The following is a 24,333-nucleotide window of genomic DNA, read 5'->3' as shown; positions in this document are numbered from 1 at the left end:
CAACCATACCACATTCAAAGTCACTCAAAATCACCTTTCTTCCTCATTCTGATGCTTGGTTTGAACTTCAGCAGGTTGTCTTGACCATGTCTACATGCCTAAATACACTGAGTTGCTGCCATATATATATATATATATATTGAACTTGAAAATGGCGCCGCACTAGTGGCAGCCTGTTGCAGCAGCTCCTGCTCACCGTCGAGCCTTTTCCTAACTAGTTTTCGTTCTTTACTACTTTCTTACATTTATTCTTACGGGGTTGTGCTCCTGATTGATCGGTGCACAATGGAGACCAAAGTTGCTGTACTTGTTCTCGTCTTTCTCTTGCTTTTTTCACTGTTCTCGACCGGATCTGGGGACCCCGTACGCGGCCCTGGTCCCATTGTTTACAGTAGGGATCAGCTGCTGGCGCTCCGTGGCAACACGGTGCTGCCCCATGAGAGACCCGATGTTCCCCGCGAGTTGAAGAGGAGGAGGCGGGGTAGCCGTGCCGGAGCTGATCGCCGCGCCAGGAAGAGGAGATACAGACCCGTCCTCCCGTCCATCATCATGGGGAATGTGAGATCTCTTCCCAATAAGATGGACGAGCTATCGGCGCTGACCCGGCACCAAAGGGAATACCGGGAGTGCAGCATCATGATGTTTACGGAAACATGGCTGACTACGCCGATTCCAGATATGGCCGCGCACCTGGACGGCTTCAAACTGCTGCGGGCGGACAGGACGAGGGAGAGCGGTAAGAGGAAAGGAGGAGGGCTGGCAGTGTTTGTGAATGATAGATGGTGTAACTCTGGGCACATCACTATTAAAGAACAACTCTGCTGTAGGGACATTGAACTGTTAGCCGTTAGCATGAGGCCATATTACCTGCCGCGGGAATTCTCGCACGTTATCGCGATAGCTGCATATATTCCCCCCTCTGCTAACGCTGAGACAGCCTGTGATATCCTCCACACTGTCACAAGCAGGCTGCAGACAGAGCACCCACAGGCCCTGCTTCTTATCTCTGGGGACTTTAATCATGCCTCTCCATCCTCCACTCTGCCCACATTCACCCAGTATGTTACATGCTGCACCAGAGACAATAAGATTCTGGATTTGTGTTATGCCAACACCAAGGAGGCATACACTGCATCACCCCTCCCTCCTCTGGGAAGATCTGACCACAACCTAGTCCAACTTCTGCCTGTGTACAAACCTCTTGTGCAGAGGCAACCAGCTGTGTCCCGCACAGTGAAGAGATGGTCCGTTGAAGGAGACGAGGCTCTGAAGGACTGTTTTGACACAACTGTATGGGAGGAACTATGTGATTCTCATGGAGAGGACATCGATAGTCTCACAGACTGCATAACTGACTACATTAACTTCTGTGTGGAAAACACTGTACCCACCAGGACTGTACGGTGTTTTTCCAACAATAAACCGTGGATAAATCCCGACATAAAGGTTCTCCTTAAGGAGAAGAAGAGGGCCTTTAAGTCAGGAAACAAGGGGGAGCTGAAGGTTGTGCAGAAGAGGCTGAGAAGGAAGATCAGAGAGGGGAAAAACACCTACAGGAGGAAGATGGAGGAACAACTGCAGCAAAAGAACGTCAGTGGAGTCTGGAGAGGCCTGAACACCATCTCTGGCCACAAGGAACCTGACTCCCAAGCTGTGGGGGATCAGAAGTGGGCAAATGACCTCAACATATTCTTCAACAGATTTGATCAGTCATGTGTCCCTCCCTCAACTCAGTCCTCCATGCTGCAGCCCCCCTCCTCCGCACCCAATGCACACTGGCCCAGCCCCTCCCCCACCACCCCCATCTCCTCCTCCTCTCTCTCTACAACACTCAACTCACAGCCAGCCCCCTCTGCTCATCTCACAAACCCAACCCCCCCACCCACACCCTCCATCACACAGCCCCACTGCTCCAACCTGTCAGTCACAACAACCCAAGTGAGAAACCAGCTCCGGAGGATCAAGGAAAGGAAGGCCGCAGGTCCTGATGGCATCAGCTCCAGTCTCCTCAAATCCTGCGCAGATCAGCTGTGCGGGATTGTTGAGCACATGTTCAATCTGAGCCTGAAGCTGGGGAGAGTGCCACAGTTGTGGAAAACATCCTGCATGGTACCTGTGCCCAAGACTACGCACCCCAAGGACCTCAGCAGCTACAGGCCAGTGGCACTTACATCCCACCTGATGAAGACCCTGGAGCGGCTGGTCCTTGTTCATCTCCGCCCCCTGGTGAGCCCATCGTTGGATCCACTTCAGTTTGCCTACCAGCCCGGCATCGGGGTGGATGACGCTGTCATATTCCTCCAACATCGAGCTCTCTCTCACTTGGAGAAACCTGGGAGTACTGTGAGAATCATGTTTTTTGATTTCTCCAGTGCTTTTAATACCATACAGCCTGCACTTTTGAGGGACAAGCTAGAGCACACTGGGGTGGACCACCACCTCATATACTGGATTGTGGATTATCTCACCAACCGTCCACAGTATGTGAGGACCCGGGACTGTGTGTCCGACATGGTCATCTGCAGCATCGGGGCCCCGCAGGGAACAGTCCTGGCTCCGTTCCTCTTCACCCTCTATACTGCAGACTTTTCATACAACACATCCACTTGCCACCTGCAGAAGTTCTCTGATGACTCTGCAATTGTTGGCCTCATCACAGATGGGGATGACAGAGAGTACAGAGAACTGACACAGAATTTTGTGGACTGGTGCCAGCGGAACCGCCTCCAGATCAACGCAGGGAAAACCAAAGAACTGGTGGTGGACCTCCGCAGACGAGCACACTGCCCCCCAACACAGATGAACATACAGGGAACGGACATTGAGGTGGTGACATCTTATAAGTACCTGGGTGTTCATCTGAACAATAAACTGGACTGGACCCACAACACAACCGCACTTTACAAGAAAGGCCAGAGCAGACTTTATCTGCTCAGGAGACTGAGGTCTTTTGGAGTGCAGGGGGCACTCCTAAAGACCTTTTATGACACAGTAGTGGCATCAGCCATTTTCTATGGGGTGGTCTGCTGGGGGAGCAGCATCCCGATGGCTGACAGGAAGAGACTCAACAAACTGATCAAGAAGGCCAGCTCTGTACTGGGATGCCCCCTAGACTCAGTGGAGGTGGTGGGTGAGAGGAGGATGATAGCTAAACTGCTATCTATAATCGAGAACGACTCCCACCCCCTGCAGGACACTTTAACAGCACTGGAGAGCTCCTTCAGCAATAGACTCCTTCACCCAAAGTGTGTGAAGGAACGTTATCGCAGGTCCTTCCTCCCTGCAGCCGTCAGACTTTACAACCAGCAGTGCTCACAGTAGACCACACACACACACCAAGTCTTACAAACTGACTGCACTATAATGTACCTCAACTGTGTGTTCCTATGTGCAATATCAATACTCCAACCAGGTGTATTATCATCCAGTGTGCAATATCTGTACCAAAATCCCTAACTCAATGTGCAATATCCATAATCCCCCTATGCCATGGTGTAAATTGTAAATAATGTATTATTTGCTGTTACCATATATACCTTATATATTTTTCCCAGTTATATTTCCCTGTTTATATTGCTTGCTGCTATTTATTGTCTCTTTTTGCTGTTGATTTTACTATTTTTGCTATACACTTTGCTGCTGTAACACTGAAAATTTCCCTACTGTGGGACTAATAAAGGAATATCTTATCTTATCTTATATGTATATATATACATATATATATATATATATATATATATATATATATATATATATACATATATATATATATATATATATATGTATACACACACACACACATATATACATATACATATATACATATAAACGCAGGGCTCAACAATAAGGACTGACCAATAGCCTGGAGTAACAACTCAAAACACTGGGAGTCCATCTCTGGCCAGAAGGCTCTTTGTTGTTACTTATAACTGCTAATAAATAAAACTATTTGTATGAAGGCACGTAGAATTCTAATTCATTTGTGCAACCCTGTCCGTGAAAACAACATAACATACCATAAATGTTGAATCCTGCCATCTGATGATCTTTCAACCATTGAAATATTTGTCTTTTTAGTCTCTTAATGTGACATAGCTATACTGTACATCTGTAGTAACAGCCAGAATAAAATGGTGTCTTCCATACTGTATGTTTAAGTGTACTGTTGTTTAAGTAAACATCTGTTTGGACTCTGGCTGTATTTGTGCATACTAAATATTTCAGGATGAGGAGAATTACATGTTACTGGGCCATCCTTTTACTGAGCCTTGTTACTTTCCAATGCAACATGTAAACTTCAAACAGAGGCTGTAGCTTTGGGACCCTTTGAGCTCTCTGGCCCCTGGCCCTGTAGACTTTTTAGTGATCTATTACTGCTGCCTGATGTGAATTCAACCTGATGTGGGAGAGATCACCGTAAGGAAATGATTTCAATCTAAGCAGGTTTCTGAACTTCACTGGGTTATGTGTTACCTAAGCACAGACAGTTCATTAATTTACACAAAACTACATGTCACACTTCATACAGAAGAGGAAACCTACAGTGCTAGGTCAAACTGAGAAGTCAGATACAGTACAGTATACTGGACACATACAGACATCTTTATCTGTGTTCAGGAAAAGAGCATGTGAAACAAATTTTGGTGTTGATGGCTCTGTTCAGCTTCTTCTGCCATGATATGCATAACGTCAATCATTTAAAAAAAAACACACATCTGTTGTGCATCCCTGCTCACTGACACACATTCATGACTTACTGGGATGCTTAAACAGAACAGAGCATTTGTAATGATAACACTAATACTTGCTATGCGTGCCTTTCCTACTCTGAAAAATCAAAATGTCTGCATTAACAAGTAGGAAGGCTTTTATAGCTGCAGAAACACTGCTGGTCCAACAACCCTGTCTCCTGGGAATTATATTTATACCTTACTATGGAAGAAATGTAAAAACAGGCCAGATTAAGTGTTCTATTAACATCATAAGGAAATGTTCATTAACATATCTGGAAAGTCGCAAAAATGTTAATAATCAACACTGAAATGTTCATCCACAATGTATTTCATTTATTTCCAGCAAAATATCTGATGTAGCTGTACAATATTTTCTTGTAGTATCAACTGCAGGACTTAACTTGTCATGGTTCTGTTCAGGCACAAATTTTGGGTAAGATTAAGGAAAGATTGTGGTCTTGGTTTAATTCAGAAAACATGCGCCATGACAAGGATGAGACATGTTTATTAGATTAAAAAACTACCAGGCTTTCCTAACATTAACCACACTGCAGACAGGACTCAGGATACTAACCATGGTATCTGACAGGCCTTTTCCACCAACATGGAACCGGCTACATTACTGTTCAAGCATCTAATTTTGACAGTTCTGAGAATTTCAACCAAAAATAACTTGGTTTAGAACCAGAAAAGCTGGTTCCCAGCTAGAACCAAAAAATAGCAGTTTTCCTTGGGGACCAAAGTGGGCATGCCATATTCTAGTGGTTGCTGAGCATTGTGCAACGCCCTCTGTTGATGACACCCTTGATTACAATGGTTCCACTCAAAACTGTTGCAAATATGGGCAGGTTCATTAAACAGCACAAAGGTTCAAAGAATCGTCAGTGGAACCAGTTCAAGCTAATTTGGGGGCAAAGGACCCACTGTGAGTCCTGTACTTTGTACAGCGACCATCCAGCCTCCTCACTACAACTTCTCTGAATTACATAGAAGCAGCACTTATTTCACTCAAAAAAGAGTGGACATTATTCAAGCAGCAATGACATTTACAAATGTATGTATATGGAGTTCAGGAACAAATTGTGCATTACTTTTAAAAGCAGGCTACTTTCTATAATACTTATCATACTAGCCCTCAAAGATTCTGCCCACCTGTAAAACTGTCTTATTGGTCAAAACATTCACATAATCATTCAATTATAACACTTTACTTAAAATAAATAAATTGATCAATTAATTTTTAGGCATACTTCTCTATTTTCATATTATCAAGAATATCACCACAGCAGATAGACTTGTGTGCCATCTTGTAGAGGAAAAATGCAGACAAGGAATTTGAAAATGGAACATAGAAAATATGCGCACATTAGCAATGGTATTGAGGAAGACAAATGTGCAGACAAAAATAGTTCACTGGTCGATATTTCAAACATTTAATTAAAAGATGACACCAGGATGTGAGTGCATAAGATATGCTATGCAACAGATATATTCATTGTCATGTAAAAAAATATGCAGGAAGCCACTTAAAATATAGCAACAGCCAAAGAAATCTTTATCATCAATTTAATTTGTCTGCATCCAGTAGAGATCAGTTTAGGATGTGTTGGACCTTGGTTGACACAAACACTGGAAAATTTTGTGTCCAAGAATGTAGAACTTCCCCCCCTTCCAATCTTGATGCCAACTATAGGTAAGGTGCATCTCTGCACTAGATGCACAAGATAGAATTGATATTAATCTTCTCTTTTGACAATGGTTCACAGCAACAAGCACCTCCTAACATGTTGGACTGTTCTTCTTTGTGCAATTTATTACTCCTTGAGGCCTTCCTCTCCTAAATACACCAACAAAAAAGAACAAACATGGAAGGAAAAAGCAATGAGGTTCTCTAGTGTGCAATGAGAAAACTGCAACCTTTAAGTGTACAAACTTGTGCAGCAAGAAGCTGCAAATACCATGTCAGTGATCAGTGACAAGAACAACACAACAATTAAGTCTTAGTCCTCTTCTCTTTCTCTTTCTTTTTCTTTTTCTCCTTCTTCTTTTTCTTTTTAGGTGATTTTGTTGTTTTTCCTTTGTCATTGTCACTACTATTACTACTTTCATCTTTTACATCTTTTTCTCTGCTGTCCTCCAAAGACTTTCCCTTGATGTCTGTGTCCTCTCCTTTGACTTTGGCCCTGGTCCCCTCCTCCTTGACTGTGATGTGTGGAAGAGGTGTCAGTCCACGGGACACTGTTATGAGCATCCTCTCCTTTCTCATCTCTTCTTTTAAGGAGATGTTTTCCTGCCCGGGCCTGTGGGTTCTGTCCTCATTGTTGTGTTTGCTTCTGTGATCACGCTCATCTCTCCAGTCTCCTCGGTAGTCTCTGTGACTGTTGTGGTCTTCTGAACCTCTATGGTAACCACAGTCTTTGTGACCTCTCCTGTCTGAGGGTTGTGGCTGTTGGTTACTGCTGCTGCTACTGCTAAAATGGTACAAGTGTCCTTTACTGTCTCCAGCATGCTTGTCCATCTGCTTTTTCTGCTAAAAAACAAAACAAACAAAAAAAAAAAACACCACACATTTAAGTAGAGTGTTAAAGTTAAAGAAAGTTAAAGAAACCAAAGAGTCTGTGGACACCATGAAAATATGGTGGTGCAGTGTAGTGCTACACTACACAATTAGTTTTTTATAGGCAACCGTAAGTAATGGAGCTAAAATGTAAAGTTTGTTTTTGTAAATGTTTGTCCCGGGAATAGAGGAAAGGTCATGGGGTTGATAAAAATCAAAAGATTTATAGCAATTACAGCGTCAATTTGACCAGCAAATTTCCTGGCAAACAGCCTTTTAAAGGTGAGGCTCTGTAACTTTGTACAAAAAAATCTGCCTTTTACAAATTCATAAGAAATAAAATACTCTCTTGCACAGTTCAACACTCTGAGGGCTTCTTATGCTATGGCATCACTCTGTCTGGTCTAACTAGAAGCTCATGGTAGCTAATGTTAGCAAATAAGCAGATTTAAGAAAATACTGCTAACTGTGTAACTGACTCTACCAAGTCAGTATGCTAACTTTAAGAGTAACACTACATGTTAGCATTTGCCATTATCCGGCCTCTTGCCAGTGGGCACTGTTAGGCATACTTTCGATAAATAAGGACTAAAAAGTGGACATTCTGGCCATACAACTCACACTATTGACATTTACATTCAGATTCATTTTGCACTACTTTTGCGAATATGACAGTATTCTAAAATTGATACAGGTCATCCAGTCTCAACTGGGGTTTTTAATGCAGTTTGTGACACAGCCTCTTGCCTGTTTACAGTCAGCTCTGTGCTGTGAACAAAGCAACAAGCCAACAATTTGTAAGGCTGGGGTAGAGATGCATGCACAAGCAAAAGAGAAACAAAGCTGACATTTTCAAGAAGACTGACTGAATGAATGAATGAATGAATGAATGAATGAATGAATGAAGTGTGGGGCTGTATTCACAAAGTCTAAGCCCACCACCAGTGGAAAACTTTGAAAAAATAGTATTTTGTCACAAAGAAGCAAACTGGAAGCATCTCCAGCTGTTCCACTCTCCATGACTAGAGTATGAACAGCTACATGTAAACAGGAATATTGGTGAAATATTAACTTCCATTAGCCTCATGCAAGAACCTTTTCTCTTACTTTTTGTATACAGTAGGTGTGTACAAACTTCATATAACTGTGTAATTGAGCCACCTCTGCATATTGGAATACACACGAATAATTGTGAATAAGCATAATTAATGCCACAATAATAATTAATAATAACAATAATACCACAGTATGCTACCAATGCTATGCCTCAGGCCCCATATGTTAGGAAGTGTTTATCTTCTTTTTGCAGAGATAAATAAAGAAAAGTAGGATTTTAACACCTTCAGCAGTGGAATTAAGGGACCTGCTAATAGTGCTATTAATACTGTGTTACCTGATGACTGTGCTGTCAATAACATAAATTAGAAATGGTTCGATATTAAAATGGCTTAAAATTTCTTGCCACAGAAAGGTGACTACAATGTGAGGAGGGGGTCAAAGGAAAGTCTTCATCACAGAGATGGAGGACAGAAAAAGTGCCATAATAGGTGATGCTGAACTGTCAGTCATTCTAACAGAGGATGTTCCCTGTAACTTCATAAGCCTGCATGTACACCAGACAGTAAGTAACAGTTTTCAAATTCAAAACATCTTCAAACTGATGAAATTTAAATCTTTGGTTTGGATAACAACATACTAACACACATGCACATGACTCTGAGGTTATACGATTATTATAAAACTTTGTTATATATTGCAGTAGATTGTACATATTTTTACATAATTCCATTTTCTTATTATTTTCTATGCTCACATATTTTCTATACCTAAATGGAAGCATCTGTAACGTGAACAATTTCCCCACAGGGATCAATAAAATATTACTCATTCTGATTTATGAGGGACACAGAGGAAGAACGTCTGCAGAGAAAGAAAACTTCTGTGGAAACTAGAGGCCAAGCTGGATGAAAAGAAAGAACACAAGCTGCCTACTGATGCAGATGTGTTAACTGTAAGCCCATGCTCATGCTCCCACAGAGCAACTCCTGCTATGAGTAGGACTGCATTACAACAACAACACAACCGGAGGATCTTTGAGAATCAGATGATGGCAGCACCTCACATACAGTCTGCATCACCAACTATCCAGAGGTCCCTGCTGCACTGAATGCTGCTGTCCTATGGACTGTCTTCAATTTTCCAAGAATAAATTGGAAAAAATGTCCCAGACCAGAAGGGTCCAGTGATGGTTTATCTTCAAAGCAAGTTTTTGGCTCCGACTTAATTTTATTGCAATATGACTATTAGACAACCTCAGTTTGTATTCAGTGTTTACTGTATAAATTGTGACTAGGACACTTGTTTGTTCACTTAAAATATACATGCACCACCTTTGAAATCTTTAGGACAATAAAGTTTGCTTTCAGTTTGATCTCATAACTTTCTTACCAAAACAGCTGGTTTGCAGTATGATACAGTTTGCAGTACAATCAGGTAGTCTTATTTGTAGGAATATGGAAATGCTACTGTTGACAAAATATAGTGCCAAAATAAAGGGCTGTCTGATGGCAAAGTAAAGCAGTGATGAAATTAAAAATATAGAGTATACATAAAAGGATATTGATGTTTTAATAGGCTTTTACTGTTGTGGCTAAAATGTTTTTTCTGCTGAATGTCTGCAATAGTACAATGTTGAGCTTCGATGCCAGGACTTGTCTCTCCTTCTAACTGGGGCTGCATTGACTGTTATCTACTGCAGCTAATACACAGACATTTGGTAAGTACCTGATAGAATCCCACTTAAAAAAAAAAATCAGAACTATCAATTATATTTTCAGTATACTTCAAATGAACTAGTCAGTGTTCCTTCTGTTGCTAAAAGAATATGCTTTATATAACTATATTATATTTTTGTTTTTGGCAACATTTACTATAAACACCAAAATCATTATTCCATCTTATTTATTTTCTGATGTTCCAGCTTTCAGCTCAAAGCCCATTGGTTCATTTACATTTTTTCACATTTACATTTTTTCATCAGTGGATTAATCCAGATTTGGCATTCCAGTGAATATTTTGGGCAGCAGGTTGGTGTATGTTGGATAGAGTCAAAATAATCTACAGTGTGTATTACTGGCAATCAAGCATATGTGAGCCAGTACAACAGTGTGGCTCATGAATGTGTTTGTAATATGTTTCTGAACAACAATGGAGCTCTATGGTCCAGAAGAAAAGCACTATCAGGCTTGGATGCACAGGGATTTGCTGACAATTAAAAAAGTAAAACTAATATCACGTAACCTGTCCACACAGAGGTATGTAGGAAGTATACTTACAGTGCTAGAGTTACTATGGCTGTGGATGGCTGCATGATTTTCAGCACTATTTAAATCTCCAATGAACTCCTCACACTTCTGACAGTAAAACCCAATTACTGGTGTCAGAAAACTCAATCCTGGAAATGGACAAGGAAAGCAGTGAAGCATATAGAGTATTTTAGCATGTGGAAGACAATAAAGAACACTAAAGTACATGACTGGCAATGGACAAAACTGCTTTACCATCCTGTGTCAACAATCCCTCCAGTTCTTTCATCAAGGATTCCATTTTACTCATTCTGGCTTGTTTTTCTCTCTTCCTTTCCTCATCATTACCTGCCTGGAAAACACAAAAGACAATTTCAAAGTTAAAGGTTTTTATATGTTTATGTCTCTTTAATATGTTCAACTTTCTATCTCTGATGTTGGATAGTCAACGACAGCTTGGAAATTCTTTACCTTGCGTTTATCAGCTGATGTCTGAGATATACCACTGTCATCTCTTTTTGCCCGCTTCTGCTTTGTAGCTTAAGGAGGATAGAAAAACAACATAATCCTGTATTCTACATGAAAAGCATTTAATAATAAATACAGAGAAATCATCAGCTCTTTTACAATTTGAGGTATTGGGTACACCTCCTCATTCAGCTGTCACAAAATCTTATCTTTGACAGCTGTTGAGAAACAGATCCAAAATTAATTTAAACATTTTACATACACTGATACATCTTATAATTCTAAATGACTATTAGGCAAGTAAACACAACCCCAAATAAAATAGATTAGAACCATGTGTCCACACCTTTTACAGATCAGAACTCTTTATATCAGGTGGCTGTCACCATGTTGTGAGGCATTTGTTCTACATTTTACATACTTTTAACAAATCTCATGGAAAGACCATAACCAGCAATGTGTTAGGCCCTGTTCAGACCTCGTATTAGCATACTTTGTGGGAGATGTGATAACAAGAGGACAGCTCTTGAGCGCAGGTGTGAACGCACTCTGAATGCATTTAAAATCCGATCCCTCAGACCACATTCGGAGGTGGTCTGGCCACATGTAGCTCCATTCTTTTAGCAGTGTAAATGCATGTGTGGCCTGGGCCACACTGAAAAATCGCATACTCAACTGGACTCATTATGTCTCATTATAATGCAAATTAAAACACACTAGAAAGCCCAGGTTCCCTTAAAAATTAGACCAAGTGTACATTTGCATATATGCATGTGGAGACACATTGTGACGCCAATTGTGAACTCACATATTTGAAGCAGTCCACTTGTGATCAGATCACCAAGGAGGAATGGTAATATTAGGTCTGAACAGGCTCTTAGTCTTCCCAACACTGTGGTACTCAGGCCCAAGTCCATTCACAGGTACAAAACGGGTCACAAATATACAGGATTGTTTCATTAAAAAGGACCTTATGATTTTGTAAAACAGCTGGTTCCTTTTTAAACAAAAATGACTTCAACAAGCTGATCTTCAGGTTCTGAATAATGCACAGGATAATGTAGGACTGCGTAGTTTGGATTGACTCAAAATAAAATAGTGTTTGTGCTTGTGGTAATGAAGAAACCTGCCATCTAGGATAGGTGTTGTTGGTTTTGGTCTCTTCATGAGACATTTTGACAACTGGAAAAATATTGCCAGCCTTATCCTTTTAAGGTACAGCTGCAAGAAGAAGAACATTACACTTTGACGATGATAAACTATGGTAATTTTTACTCGAAATGGATAAACCTATATAGATCCAAACAGCGTGTCATGCAGCAGAAGTTAACAGACAGCAGTCATAGTACACACCCACTTTGCAATGTTTGTTTGTGCGGAGGTGAGGAGAAGTTGAAAGTAGCGTGGACATAACAAAAAGAGTGGAAGATGAGTGGAAGTGAGGAGAAAAGCGGTGGGGAAGGTGAAGAAGAACTCATGTTATCCTCAAAAACGGATGAAATTGTGGATAAAAAAGGTTACACAACGTCAGTCATTTGGAAATGGTTTGGCTACTTGAAAGGTGACAACGCACAGACAAAGACGGTATGCAAAATATGTCGTCAGTTGGTGCCAACCATCACTTGAAAAGGTGGCATCCCAGCGACTACACTGAGAGCATGAAAATCCGGCCCAAAACTGCAGCACGTCCCCCAACAAGTGTTACTCAATGGCCTAGCACTAATGCTGCTGGTTGTTTTAATTAGTTGTTTAAAAAACAAAGCTAGAGGTACCACTTCCCAAAAATGTAGCCAAAACTGGTGACTCAGGCATAAAAAAACAAAACAAAACTGGAGAATGTTTGCACTAGGTGATAGAAGGCGTACTGCTTCACTTTATTTTCCTTTTACACTAGAGGCCAATGCACAAAGCATGTTTGCTTGTTTACAGTGTTATTACAAATTGTGTGCACAATTCTTTACATTATATTACCTAATTTTATGTTAATAAACTATATTCTAAGTTCATCTAATGAATCATTTGGTTTCTTCAGGTGTCAGACTTTATCAGGATACTTTTCGAACTCACAGCATTATCAAATTATATATCGTGATAAATATCGATACCAATCATTACAGGAAAAATTATCGTGACAATATTTTTTTCCATATCGCGCAGCCCTATGCACAAATGATGACAGCCTGGCTGTCTTAGAAAATAATGAAACATCTTTTAACTCAATGCAGAGCACATTAAGACAGCAGTCATTAAAAAACATCAAAAATGTCATGATTATGTTTTTATCTTAAGCACTGTGTTGCATTTCCGAATGTACTGTTTGAGCTGATAATATTATTATTATTGGTTATAATAATAACAACAACAACAATAATAATAATAATAATAATTATTATTATTATTATTATTAAGTGTCCCTTTTCTGACTTCCTCCTCAGACACGGGCACCGCAGGTGTGTGTTTGCAGACTGATGAATGGGGGAAGGCAGCACTCAGCGCTGGTAGAAAGCAGGTGAATCAGAGAAATTAAAGTTATTCCCCGATTCTTTCACAGCAGCTAAGCTCTTAACGCAAATACACACCTCTGCACACCGCAGCAACACCTTATTCTATCTGAATGTGAAGTTACGACTTCACCGCTTCCTCCACACTTTTCTATGCAAACTTATTTCCATATATAGAAAAATGGGGGCATGGCAATATGCAGATTGTGGACAGTGGGTATGAGTCTGATAGTTTAGAATGATTCTGATTCACTTACATAGGCACAGTGGTAAGAACAAACTTGGCTGTTGGGTATGTTCCTTGAACATCAAGTTAGTGAATGAGGCCAAATGTGCTTTTGAAAAGCTTTGGCAAAGGCACATATTTGACAGATGCAATTTAAACGTAAAAGTAAAAATACATCCACTATTTTGACAATAATTGTTTGGATCACACCAAAAGGGTTGGGAACATGTCAAATATTAAAATCTATAATTCAACAAGTTCAATGATTAAGTGTTCTACAAGAACTTTTTCACTGGTTATATGTAACTGTCTTAATTTCATACTGACAACTCTATATGACTATCAGTCAACAAGACCATCAGCAAGATGACTGGCTACTCCTACATAGTTATTCTTAATACCTGCCACTGGGTCAGCCTCTGTTTGCATTTTCCAAGGCAAAGTTACAGTGAGTGGTATGTTAAAAGGTTAAAAGAAGCAGGAGTAGATTTTTCTTTAGATAATTTTTATTTTTGACTATATTTTTGAGTTGTGAAGGTGGAAACAACTACTTTCTCCATATGTGCCTCTAATATCTACAGAATATGAGTGTTTCTTGCAGCAGTGAATCTTTCATTCAATCTCACCTTTGATCAGTGACTGTAGAGACTCCAGAGCTTGCCGTACATTTGGGTCACTCAGTACTGGCAATGCTAAGTTTGCTGCTGTTGGGTCTAAGCCATGAATTGCAGGAGACAGCTGCTTCCCCTCCTTCTGTGCCTGCATCTTCACCATGAAATCACTGATGTCTGTTGTGCCCAGCCTTTTTAATATGTTCTTGATCTTCTCACACTCGGTGCTGTCCAAATTGGCAGAAACTAAGCTTGAGGAAGCCACTGGAAGGGGTTGCTTCAGATCAAGCAGATCGTCAAAGCTGCTGAATATGGATTGGTTCTGATGATGCTGTTGGCTGCCAAGAGCAAGACGATCCATTTCCTGTAGTTTGGCATGTTCTCCAATTGGTGAAAATGCTGCAAAAAGTGCTGTAGAGCACGTATTGGCTTGTTTTCCTCCATTGTCTTCATTCCCATATAAGAATGACTCTTCATCTTCAAGATCATCAGCTTTCTGCACTGTGGAGTCTTCTTGACTTTGTGCCTGGAGCCAAGAGAAGTCACTGCCTACTCTGTCATGAGGAAGGAGCATACTGTCGTTTTCCAAAATTGAATTCTCCTGACTGTCATGCTCCTGAGGTCTGTGCTCAGTAGACACACACTCCACTTTTTTGTTTTCATCCGAGGCCTGTGTAGATGACAACAATGACATACAATTAACATGGTAGCTCCTTCACTTTTTATTGTGCTTAACTACTAATGAAATGAAGGGAAACAGGAAAAAAAAAGGGGGGGGGGGGATAATGAGGTACAGCCAAGTCTATGGGTAATTATTTGTCATTTCCTCCCTCCTCAATCCTCACTCTAACTGAAACTTCTACTGGTCTGACATTTTGCTGGCCATCCCAAGTCCCTTTGGCTTGGAGGAGCGATAATAACCAGATAAACCAGAGCAGCCTTCACAGAAGTCCAGATTTTCATTCCAGAGTGTATCAGTCCCAAGTTTCATATTTTATTTGTTTTCTGATTCATCATCCAGTTAAAAATCTGTGTTAATTGCATGAATGTGATACTCAGGTTTCAGTTAATTTGCAGATTTGGTGGTCAGTTCATAAAAATTAACTTTATAATTAATAGCAGGTGGAAGCGTCTCTCCCTCAGGAGATAAGTGGTGCGCAGTTGCACACTTGGCATAGAAGCTGCACACAGGGAAATGTCTGTAGCATCTTTTCTAATCATTAAAGTAAATGATTAAAGAAATACTCAGACTTAAATACAACACACAGTAAAGAAAACACCTGGCATTTCTATTCTGAAATCTGAGAAAATAAATGGTTCAGATGGAGGCAGGTGGATGATTTAGGTAACACAAGGCGATTCAGATGAACTCTGCTCATCACTAGGGGTGAAATGACCCACGATTCAATACAATTTCCGATACTGGCTTCACAATACAATTTTTTCACAATTATTTTAATAGAATGAGCTTGCAGATATGAAATGAAATGCAGAAATGAATACAAATAAATGAAATCTCTTCAAATAAACTAAGGCTTGTATGTTTTCCTAGTTTGAAAATCTGCTTGTCAGTTTGCTTAGGCGGTGTTGACTTCCCACTATACTCCCAGGTGAAATGCTGCATCATGTTGGTTGTGCTACTTGTGTAGGTCATCACCCTCTTGCCATATCTGCACACAGCCTTATCTTGTCTGTGATCTTCTGGCCCCTTCATTTTTGAAGACAGGGGGCCCTATCCAATGCTGATCTAATGCGCAAGTGGAAAGTGCGAGGCGCAGTGCATTTGATTTATTCAAAGCGTGTCCAAATCCACCTTTGCCAGCTTGCGCCAGGGGTGCAGGGGTATCCTGTCCTGTCCCTTGCACCACCAGCGCACAACAAGATACACCTATCTGATGTGCTCAAGTGCTCTCATAAATTTGCCGAGTTTAGGCTGAACATGCAATAAGCTGTCCAGAAAGTTGGCTCTCATCACCTTTAAGAAGCAGGTACGCCAGGAGCGCAAGCGATGGCAGCATGATGACGGATTTACCAAAATGAAAAAAAGAGAAAAGATTTTCAAAGCAAGGAGACACATCTGATTCAAGGAGTGAAAGTGTGACAGTATGCAATACATCATCCTCACCCCTCCATCCCGCTACCACTACTGTGGGCACAGGAACCAGAATTTGAAAGTGTTTCTGAAGTTTGAAGTGGGCAAAATTAAGCATGGTATATCCAACCAACTCTGTCAGAAGCACACATACCTTTTTCTCTCCAGGTTCAGCCTGTTTCGCAGTCTTACACACTCTGCTCTTTAAAAATGGTATTGCGATTCATTTTTCATTGCAGCCGATTTCAGTCATCACACATTTGTATCGAATTTTAACTGTCTCACATTGTTACATCCTTACTAATCAGTAAAAATCACCATAGAAAACCTTCTTCTTTCGTTTAAAATAATTTTCTTCTCATGATTTCCCTCATTTTTTTATGATTATAATTTAAGGCACAGAGAAGAAGAGAGACTTTCTGTCAGTGAGAAACACTTACATCCTTTATCGTCATTTCAGTGTGAAGCTGATCATTCCTGAGCCTAGGGTTTGATGCAAGTTACATGATTTTAATATTCCTTGAAAGATTTAACTTGAACTAATGTGATCACATTCTGAGTTATTCAATAATGAATTCACAATCAGCATGTAAATAAACACAGGAATAAATACAGAGGCTTTCTGTCTCTGATCGAGAGACAGTCAGTATAAATACAGAACGCAGGTTGTTTTTCACATGTGCTAGGTTAGCAGGTTACAGGCTGCTGCTCTGACACTGACAACTGTGTGTCTTTATTAGTATTATACAAACTCCATCTGAAGTCTGTAGAGCTGTTACAACTGACTGAGACCTGATCCAGCTGTGATCAGCTGTCATTACAAACAGACGTCACTTCACGTTAAGCTTCAGAGGAAAGGATGCCTCGTGCCTCCTCAACCTTCATAATGCCACACTCAAGCCTTCAAAACCGTAGTCCACAAACATGTGAATGACTTCACAGCTTGTGCACACTTGGATGCTGTCCTTGACATCATACCACCTTGTCTTTATCCCACCCCCTTAGAGCTGCAGCCATCATGTTTTGAAGACAAGTAAAACAAATTAGGCTGCAAGCTCATTTGTAGCGCTGGATTAACTTTTCAATGACACTAGAAGCACTTCTATTTATGGCTTATACATGCTGATAGCTTGTATGGAGTTTTATACTAATAAGTGACTGAAACAGGACATTATGTAGAATGAATGATGAGCTCTACCTGAATAGTGAGGATGGCATCTTTCAGCGTGGGTAACCGCTCCTCCAGTTCTTTGCTGTTCATGACCAACTTTAAGCCCTCCAATAGACTGTTCCCTGTCAGATGGTTACTACTGCCAACACTGCTGCCACGGCTGTGGCTCCTCTTTCTTTTTTTGTCTTTGCAATAGCTCTTTTCAACACTGCTACTTCGTGACTTGGACCTCCGGACTCTGCTCTTGCTCTGTACATGACTCTTCTTCTTGCTTCGGCTATGGCTCCGACTTCGACTCCAATTGCGAGCCCTGCTTTTGCTTCTGACCCTGCTCTTACTTCTTCCTCGACTCTTCTCACGAGCACGGCTTTTGCTCCTTCCCCTGCTTCGACTGCGAGCTCGGCTTTTGGCTCGAGATCTGCCCCGGCTTTTGCCATGACTTCGACTTCGACTACGGCTTTTGCTCCTGGTAACATGCTTCTGGAACTCAGGGTCTGATTTGACAGCTTCTTTTAGGACACTAGCAGACTTAAATGCATCAGCCAGGTTGTATGCCATGTTCCCTTTGAGATAGGCTGGAAGAGGCTTGTTGGCTGCAATGCATCTCAGGAATTCCTCACCAGCTCGGTCACTGAAAATCAACAATGCATGTGTTTCAAACACCAGCAAAAAACAAAAAGTACATTCATGTTACTGTTCCAGCTTACACTTGTACAAAAAATTAACACACACACATATACCTGTTGTCTGGAGAATGATGTTCCACAGGAGTGGGATTCCACTGTGGGACCTGAGTATGCGACGGTTCTGCAGGAGGGCCGATCTGCTGCCTGCCTCCCACAGCAATCACTGTACTACGGTCTATGGAGAAGCTGCTACACTGGGGCTGAGAGTATTCAGAATTCATGTTATAGTTTTGTACAAGACATAACTGCAATAGCATGAGATAATATCTGATTCAAAATCATAAATAGTTTGTAAATGCAAGGGATAATTTTATGCCTTTAAAGGCTTTGCTTTTTAAATCTTTTTAAATCTTTGAGTATTAAGTGCAGTATATATGACAGTTCTGTGCGTGAACAGAGAATGTACGGTATGTTCTACAATTTGCAAGAGTCATACTGCCACTAAATGTAGCACTTTAGAGTAGTCAGTGTACAGCTTGTATAGCAGTATAGCTTTTCTATCCACTGAAAATTACTCAACACACAGCCATTATTGTCTAAATAGCTGGCAACACAAGTGAGTAAACCCTTAGTGATACCTGTACATGTCGTTCAAACACGCAAAGCCACCTGTCCTATTCATCATGTTCATGTTTTTGCCTGCTTGACTGGACCATACAAATTTGTGTGTCATGGATTAGAGCTGTTAAATTTGGTGCTTTGGGTACAACTCTCTCATATTGGCCAATGGATGTTCAACATGGGACCTCATGGCAAAGAACTCTCTAAGGATGTGAGAAACAGAATTGTTGCTCTCCACGAAGATGGCCTAGGCTATAAGAAGATTGGTAACACCCTGAAACTGAGCTACAGCTCAGTTGGCTTCAAAAAACAGATGCATGAGTGCTGTACACATTGCTGCAGAGGTTGAAGAAATGGGAGGTCGGCCTGTCAGTGCTCAGACCATATGCTGCACACTGCATAGAGTCTGTCTGCATGGCCATGGTCCCAGAAGGAAGCCTCTTCTGAAGCTGGCTCACAAGAAAGCCAAGAAGTTTGCTGAGGACAAGCAGTCCAAGAGCATGAATTACTGGAACCATGTCCTGTGGTCTGATGAGACTAAGATAAACTTGTTTGGCGCCCTGGTGAGGAGTACCGAGATAATTGTATCTTCCCTACAGTCAAACATGGCGGTGGTAGCATCATGGCCTGGGGCTGCATGAATGTTGCCGGCACTGGGGAGCTGCAGCTCATTGAGGAAAACATGAATTCCAACATGTACTGTGACATTCTGAAGCAGCGCATGATCTGACCTTCAGAAACTGGGCCACATAGCAGTTTTCCAATACGATAACAACCCCAAACACACCTCCAAGATGACAACTGCCTTGCTGAGGAAGCTGAAGGTGAAGGTGATGGAGTGGCCAAGCATGTCTCCAGACCTGAACCCAATTGAGCACCTGTGGGGCATCCTCAAGAGGAAGGTGGAGGAGTGCACCAGCTCCGTGAAGTCATCATGGAGGAGTGGAAGAGGATTCTAGTAACAACCTGTGCAGCCCTGGTGAACTCCATGCCCAAGAGGATTAAGGCAGTGCTAGATAATAATGGTGCTCACACAAAGTATTGACACTTTGGGCACAATTTGGACATGTTCACTGTGAGGTGTACTTACTTGTGTTGCCAGCTATTTAGACAATAATGGCTGTGTGTTGAGTTATTTTCAGAGGACAGTAAATCCATACTGCTATACAAGCTGTATACTGACTACTCTAAGTTACATCTAAGTTTCATTTCTATAGTATTGTCCCTTGAGAAGATATAATAAAATGGTTGCTGAATGTCTTCACGTGGCCTAGTGTTAAAATAACAACCAAAAAGTGCATTACATTGCCAAATATCATCTTGCAATAGTTGGGAGAATTCAAATGCTTAAGATTCGCAACATATATCAAAAGTGGAATCCAACTATCACGATTGTATCGTAACAGGAGAGAAATGTATCGTTCCAGTCCCAACGGTACTGGTGTAAAACTGAGACTGACCTCTGGTGGCATGAGCTGCTTACTACAAGACAGTGTTTCCCTACTAGTTTAACAGAAATTACTATCACAAGATATCTTAATTAAGAGCTGATAACCTTACAGAGCTTCAAAGCTACAAAAATGTGGAATTTATATTCTGTTTTAATGGATGTATATCATGTCTTCACTGTCACAAGAGAAAATGGTTCAAGGATGAGAAAACTTTGCCCACAGGACTAAAAGTGTTTATCTTCAAAAATTCTATTGTCAAAAACCTGGTGTTGGAAAAGTAATTGTCATCTTTTAATCAACATGGTCTTATATTTGGGCCCATACACATTTAAATTACTGATACTTAATACAATTCCAGTTGTTTCTCTCATATGTTGTACATAGTATACAATCATCATCTCACTGTGTATATTGTCTATAAGGTAAGCAATGTACTGCGGTGGTTAGCAACAAAATGTATCTTAGCCACTTGAAAAAGGACCAAGAAAAATTAATAACAGTTTAAGCATAAGCTATAGTTAGAATATTTTTACTGCTTTACCTTGCTATGAGCCAGCAGTTTATCAGCTGTGATGCAAGTCAAATATCATAATCTCTTGCTCAACCAGACTCACACAGCAAAAAGCAAAACCGGTTATTTTACCTCACTGAATAGGGAGTTGCTGGTCTTCTGCTGCCTCAGTTTGTTTGTGTTATTGTGTGACTTCACTGACCCCAATTAATCTTTTAAAACACTGAAGTCACACAATAACAAACAAACTCACCATTCAAGGCAACTCCCATGTTTTGCAAGGTAAAATGACTGATTTCACCAATGGAGTCTGGTGGCTTAGGTTTGAATGATATTTGGTTTATATAATGGCAGTTTCTTGATGGAAAAGGGTGTCTGACAGCATGATGAAGCATTAAAAATATTCTAAATATAGTGTACTCAGTATATGTTGCCGCTTCTATCTACAGCTTCTCAAAACTGTCAACCACCACCATTTATTTTAGGTAATACACTGACTACTGATCAAACCCTTGTCATTCATGCAATCCCACTTTAAAAATTCTGATCTATTATTTTAAAATACAGCTCTTCTGGTATATTGCGTTTACAGAGAAGCTCAAAACTAAAGAGATACTCTCCTGCTATCAAGGAGATATACTCAAGCATTTGAGTGTTTCCAAATATAGCTGGATTCAGGGTCACAGCAATGTTTTTATATAGTTTAATTTATGGTCAAGTAATACAACCATTGATAGCACCACATAATACTGACAGATATATTGTACATGAAGAAGCAATATTGTGCTATAACAGGACTGAAGACCAGCTTCTTCCCTCTGGCTGTGACACTGCTTAATTCATCTTCAACACTCTACCATATAAATTGGTTTGTTCTATATTTTGTATATATCTTTTCGTCACCAATCCGAGCAATGATAGAAGATTTGGCTTGTAGGGGACTATTCTGTGCAATTACCATGCTTACAATCTTTGAGTCCTGTGATAGACAGTAGGGCTGGGACAATACATGTATCTCCCGATTCGATGCCATCACAATACTTAGGTACTGATTCGATTTCACACGTGATATATTCAAGACAGTGTTGGTATAGAAAACAATAGAACTGCCTTCATTTTTTATTGTGACAAGCATTTGTAGCAGAGCAGTGGTACAATGTTCATGCATGAGACCAGAGAACACAGAAAAGACAAAATGGACCAGAGTAAAGAAAGACAGCAAAAAGGTTTTCTTTTCATTCTTTAATATATTTTGTAGTAACATTGTTGCATTCTCCTTGTGAGGTAAAACAAAACGCAGCCAAAGAAAGGTACTACCATAGGTTACGCACAGTATTCATAGTACATATAGTGTAAATGAAATAAAATATACAATGCATACCATATATGTGATGTAAGGCTGGGCGATATGGCAAACCCAGGATGCAGCAATGGGCCCCTGCAAAATGGTGCTAGGGTAAAATTGTTTTGGTGAAACATCTGCATGTGGAGAGACAACATCATATTTCTGCAAGTTTCTGTTTGTTTGATTAATTGACCATACCATCTCCCTTTTGTTGCACTAGATAATGAGCATTTTTGTTGTTAACAATGATCCTTAAGTCTGTTTCATTACCTCTGCTGTACTCTCAAATTACATTGCTGTCCAGATGGAGGAGCTCAGACCCACCCTCATACAAACAGACAGTGCTGGAGACAGGCAACAGGCAGACTACCCAAGTTTGTTTTTTTTAACTATGTGACAGACCAGATCTGTCCACAGAGTAAGAAATGTTTATCATCATAACTGAAACGGAGATCCTTTTATTGCCCACCCCTAATATGATACATTTGAAATTGTTAAGAGGATGTGCAAAAAAAGTCCTTATTTCATCAATAGTTAGTGTCATGAAAAATATTTAATCAACATTTCATATCCTGATTAGATCTGTTTTGTCTTTAAATACTGATTATTTAGAGTAAAATGATTTACAACTGTGCCTTTTTAGCCAACACCAAGTCGAAGATCAATGACATATCAATGAAGACCAGGGCGGTTTAAATAGACACCAAAAGTTACATGCATTATAAACACTGAAACCATGTCGATTATAAAACACAAACAAAAAATTTGAGGGGCAATTCCTCAATCAGGCTTTCAGCCAATCTGAGAGACCAAAATATCAGTTCTTAAAGGGTCAATTACACTTCAGCTTTGGTGAAATCCAATACAATGCTGATCAATAGCTATTCATCTTGACAGTGCTGGTTTGATCAGGACTTTGGGTTTGTAAAGCAAAATGGAAGCTGTGTTAGAGACATTATTTCCGACACTGATTTTACATATGACAGGGGAACAAGTGTGTCTATCATTGTAAACTTATTTCTTCCCCACACAGAAAATCAAATTGATTAGAAGCCACAAATCAAATCACATACATTTCTCCATGTCGGAATCAGTAATCACCAAATAAGCCTGAAAGTGAACCAGTCGTCTTTCTGTCCCTCTTTTTTCCAGCTCCAGAGGAATTCTGCAAACACCTTTCTGCATGGTCCACTGGCTTTGCTAATCCTTGATTCCTTTTTTACTGCAAAATACGGGAAGCAATGTAAAGGGCATTGTCTGTTAAACATTGTTGACTAGATATTAAATTAGTAAAAATATGTATCACATTATTATTGTTACTACTAAATTAATCACATAAAATAAGAGGTGGTAACTTGCAAACTTTTACAATAGTAATAGTAAAAAGTAATAATCTATACTAGAATCCAAAAAGTCTTTAAGATTGCGTAAAAGTTCACCTACATAATATGTGGAATGGAAAAGGCATAGCTCACAAACAATCTAGTCAATGTTTCTTCAAAAAGAAAAAAAAAGCTTTTACTGACCTTTTTGATGTAAGGCAGGTATATAAGCCACTGTGGCCAATGCAAGTAGTTGATCCATACAATACAGTATCTGTCGTATGCAACTGAAATGACTTGTGCTGTAGGGCTGGGCGGTATGACAAAATTTTCATATCGCGTTTTTTTTTTTTTAAATCATCGGTTTCACAGTATTTGAGGGTTGTTGTTTTTTTTCATGCAACAGTGTTCTTACCCACATTTTCTTCTAATGAGAACAGAAATACTGTTGATTGGCTTTAAATAGTTCATTTTACTGTCATAAGGATTGTATCATGTTTTTATTTCATGTCCAGACAGGTAAAAGCATGACCCCTTCAAAGTATGGTTACCATCACATGGACAACTATACTGTTAAACATCTCCACCCACGCTAGTTGACACCAGAAAGACTAGTCATTTAAAATATTTAAAAATGAAATATTTGTCAATATTTCATTCATGCATGATGCCAGTTATCTGTTGCAGCATGGCACTAGTCGGGGCTGTGGCACTGTCAGACAGCAGCCCCTCTCACCGAGCACGTATGAACCGATCGTCGTGGCAACACCAGATGTTTACATCAGCGAAGTCA

The 24,333-nt window shown here is 40.3% G+C and overlaps 1 protein-coding gene across 3 annotated transcripts in view; it reads right to left on the bottom strand.

The window, feature by feature from the left end:
• Positions 1-6,142: 6,142 nt before the first annotated feature.
• The window catches only part of LOC146315949 (uncharacterized), a 34,614-nt gene continuing 16,423 nt past the window's right edge, over positions 6,143-24,333 (bottom strand). The window contains exons 1-8 of one of the 3 annotated variants that reach the window (XM_084735657.1): positions 22,255-23,885; positions 18,405-18,550; positions 17,692-18,295; positions 14,417-15,071; positions 11,067-11,134; positions 10,851-10,947; positions 10,626-10,744; positions 6,143-7,263 (exon numbers count right to left, since the gene is read on the bottom strand). In XM_084735657.1, the coding sequence (XP_084591783.1) occupies positions 6,727-7,263; positions 10,626-10,744; positions 10,851-10,947; positions 11,067-11,134; positions 14,417-15,071; positions 17,692-18,295; positions 18,405-18,550; positions 22,255-22,419 (2,391 nt within the window). In that variant the 5' untranslated portion in view covers positions 22,420-23,885 and the 3' untranslated portion in view covers positions 6,143-6,726. Of the gene's footprint in view, positions 7,264-10,625; positions 10,745-10,850; positions 10,948-11,066; positions 11,135-14,416; positions 15,072-17,691; positions 18,296-18,404; positions 18,551-22,254; positions 23,886-24,333 lie in introns of those variants that run through there. The other 2 variants (XM_084735656.1, XM_084735655.1) reach the window with 2 other exon arrangements.

The sequence above is a fragment of the Lutjanus erythropterus genome, chromosome 14 (genome assembly GCF_056507025.1).
Source record: "Lutjanus erythropterus isolate fLutEry1 chromosome 14, fLutEry1.hap2, whole genome shotgun sequence".
NCBI classification, from domain to species: Eukaryota; Metazoa; Chordata; class Actinopteri; order Lutjaniformes; family Lutjanidae; genus Lutjanus; species Lutjanus erythropterus.
The sequence above is the reverse complement of the archived record's forward strand: the minus strand, read 5'-3'. Positions and strand labels throughout refer to the sequence as shown.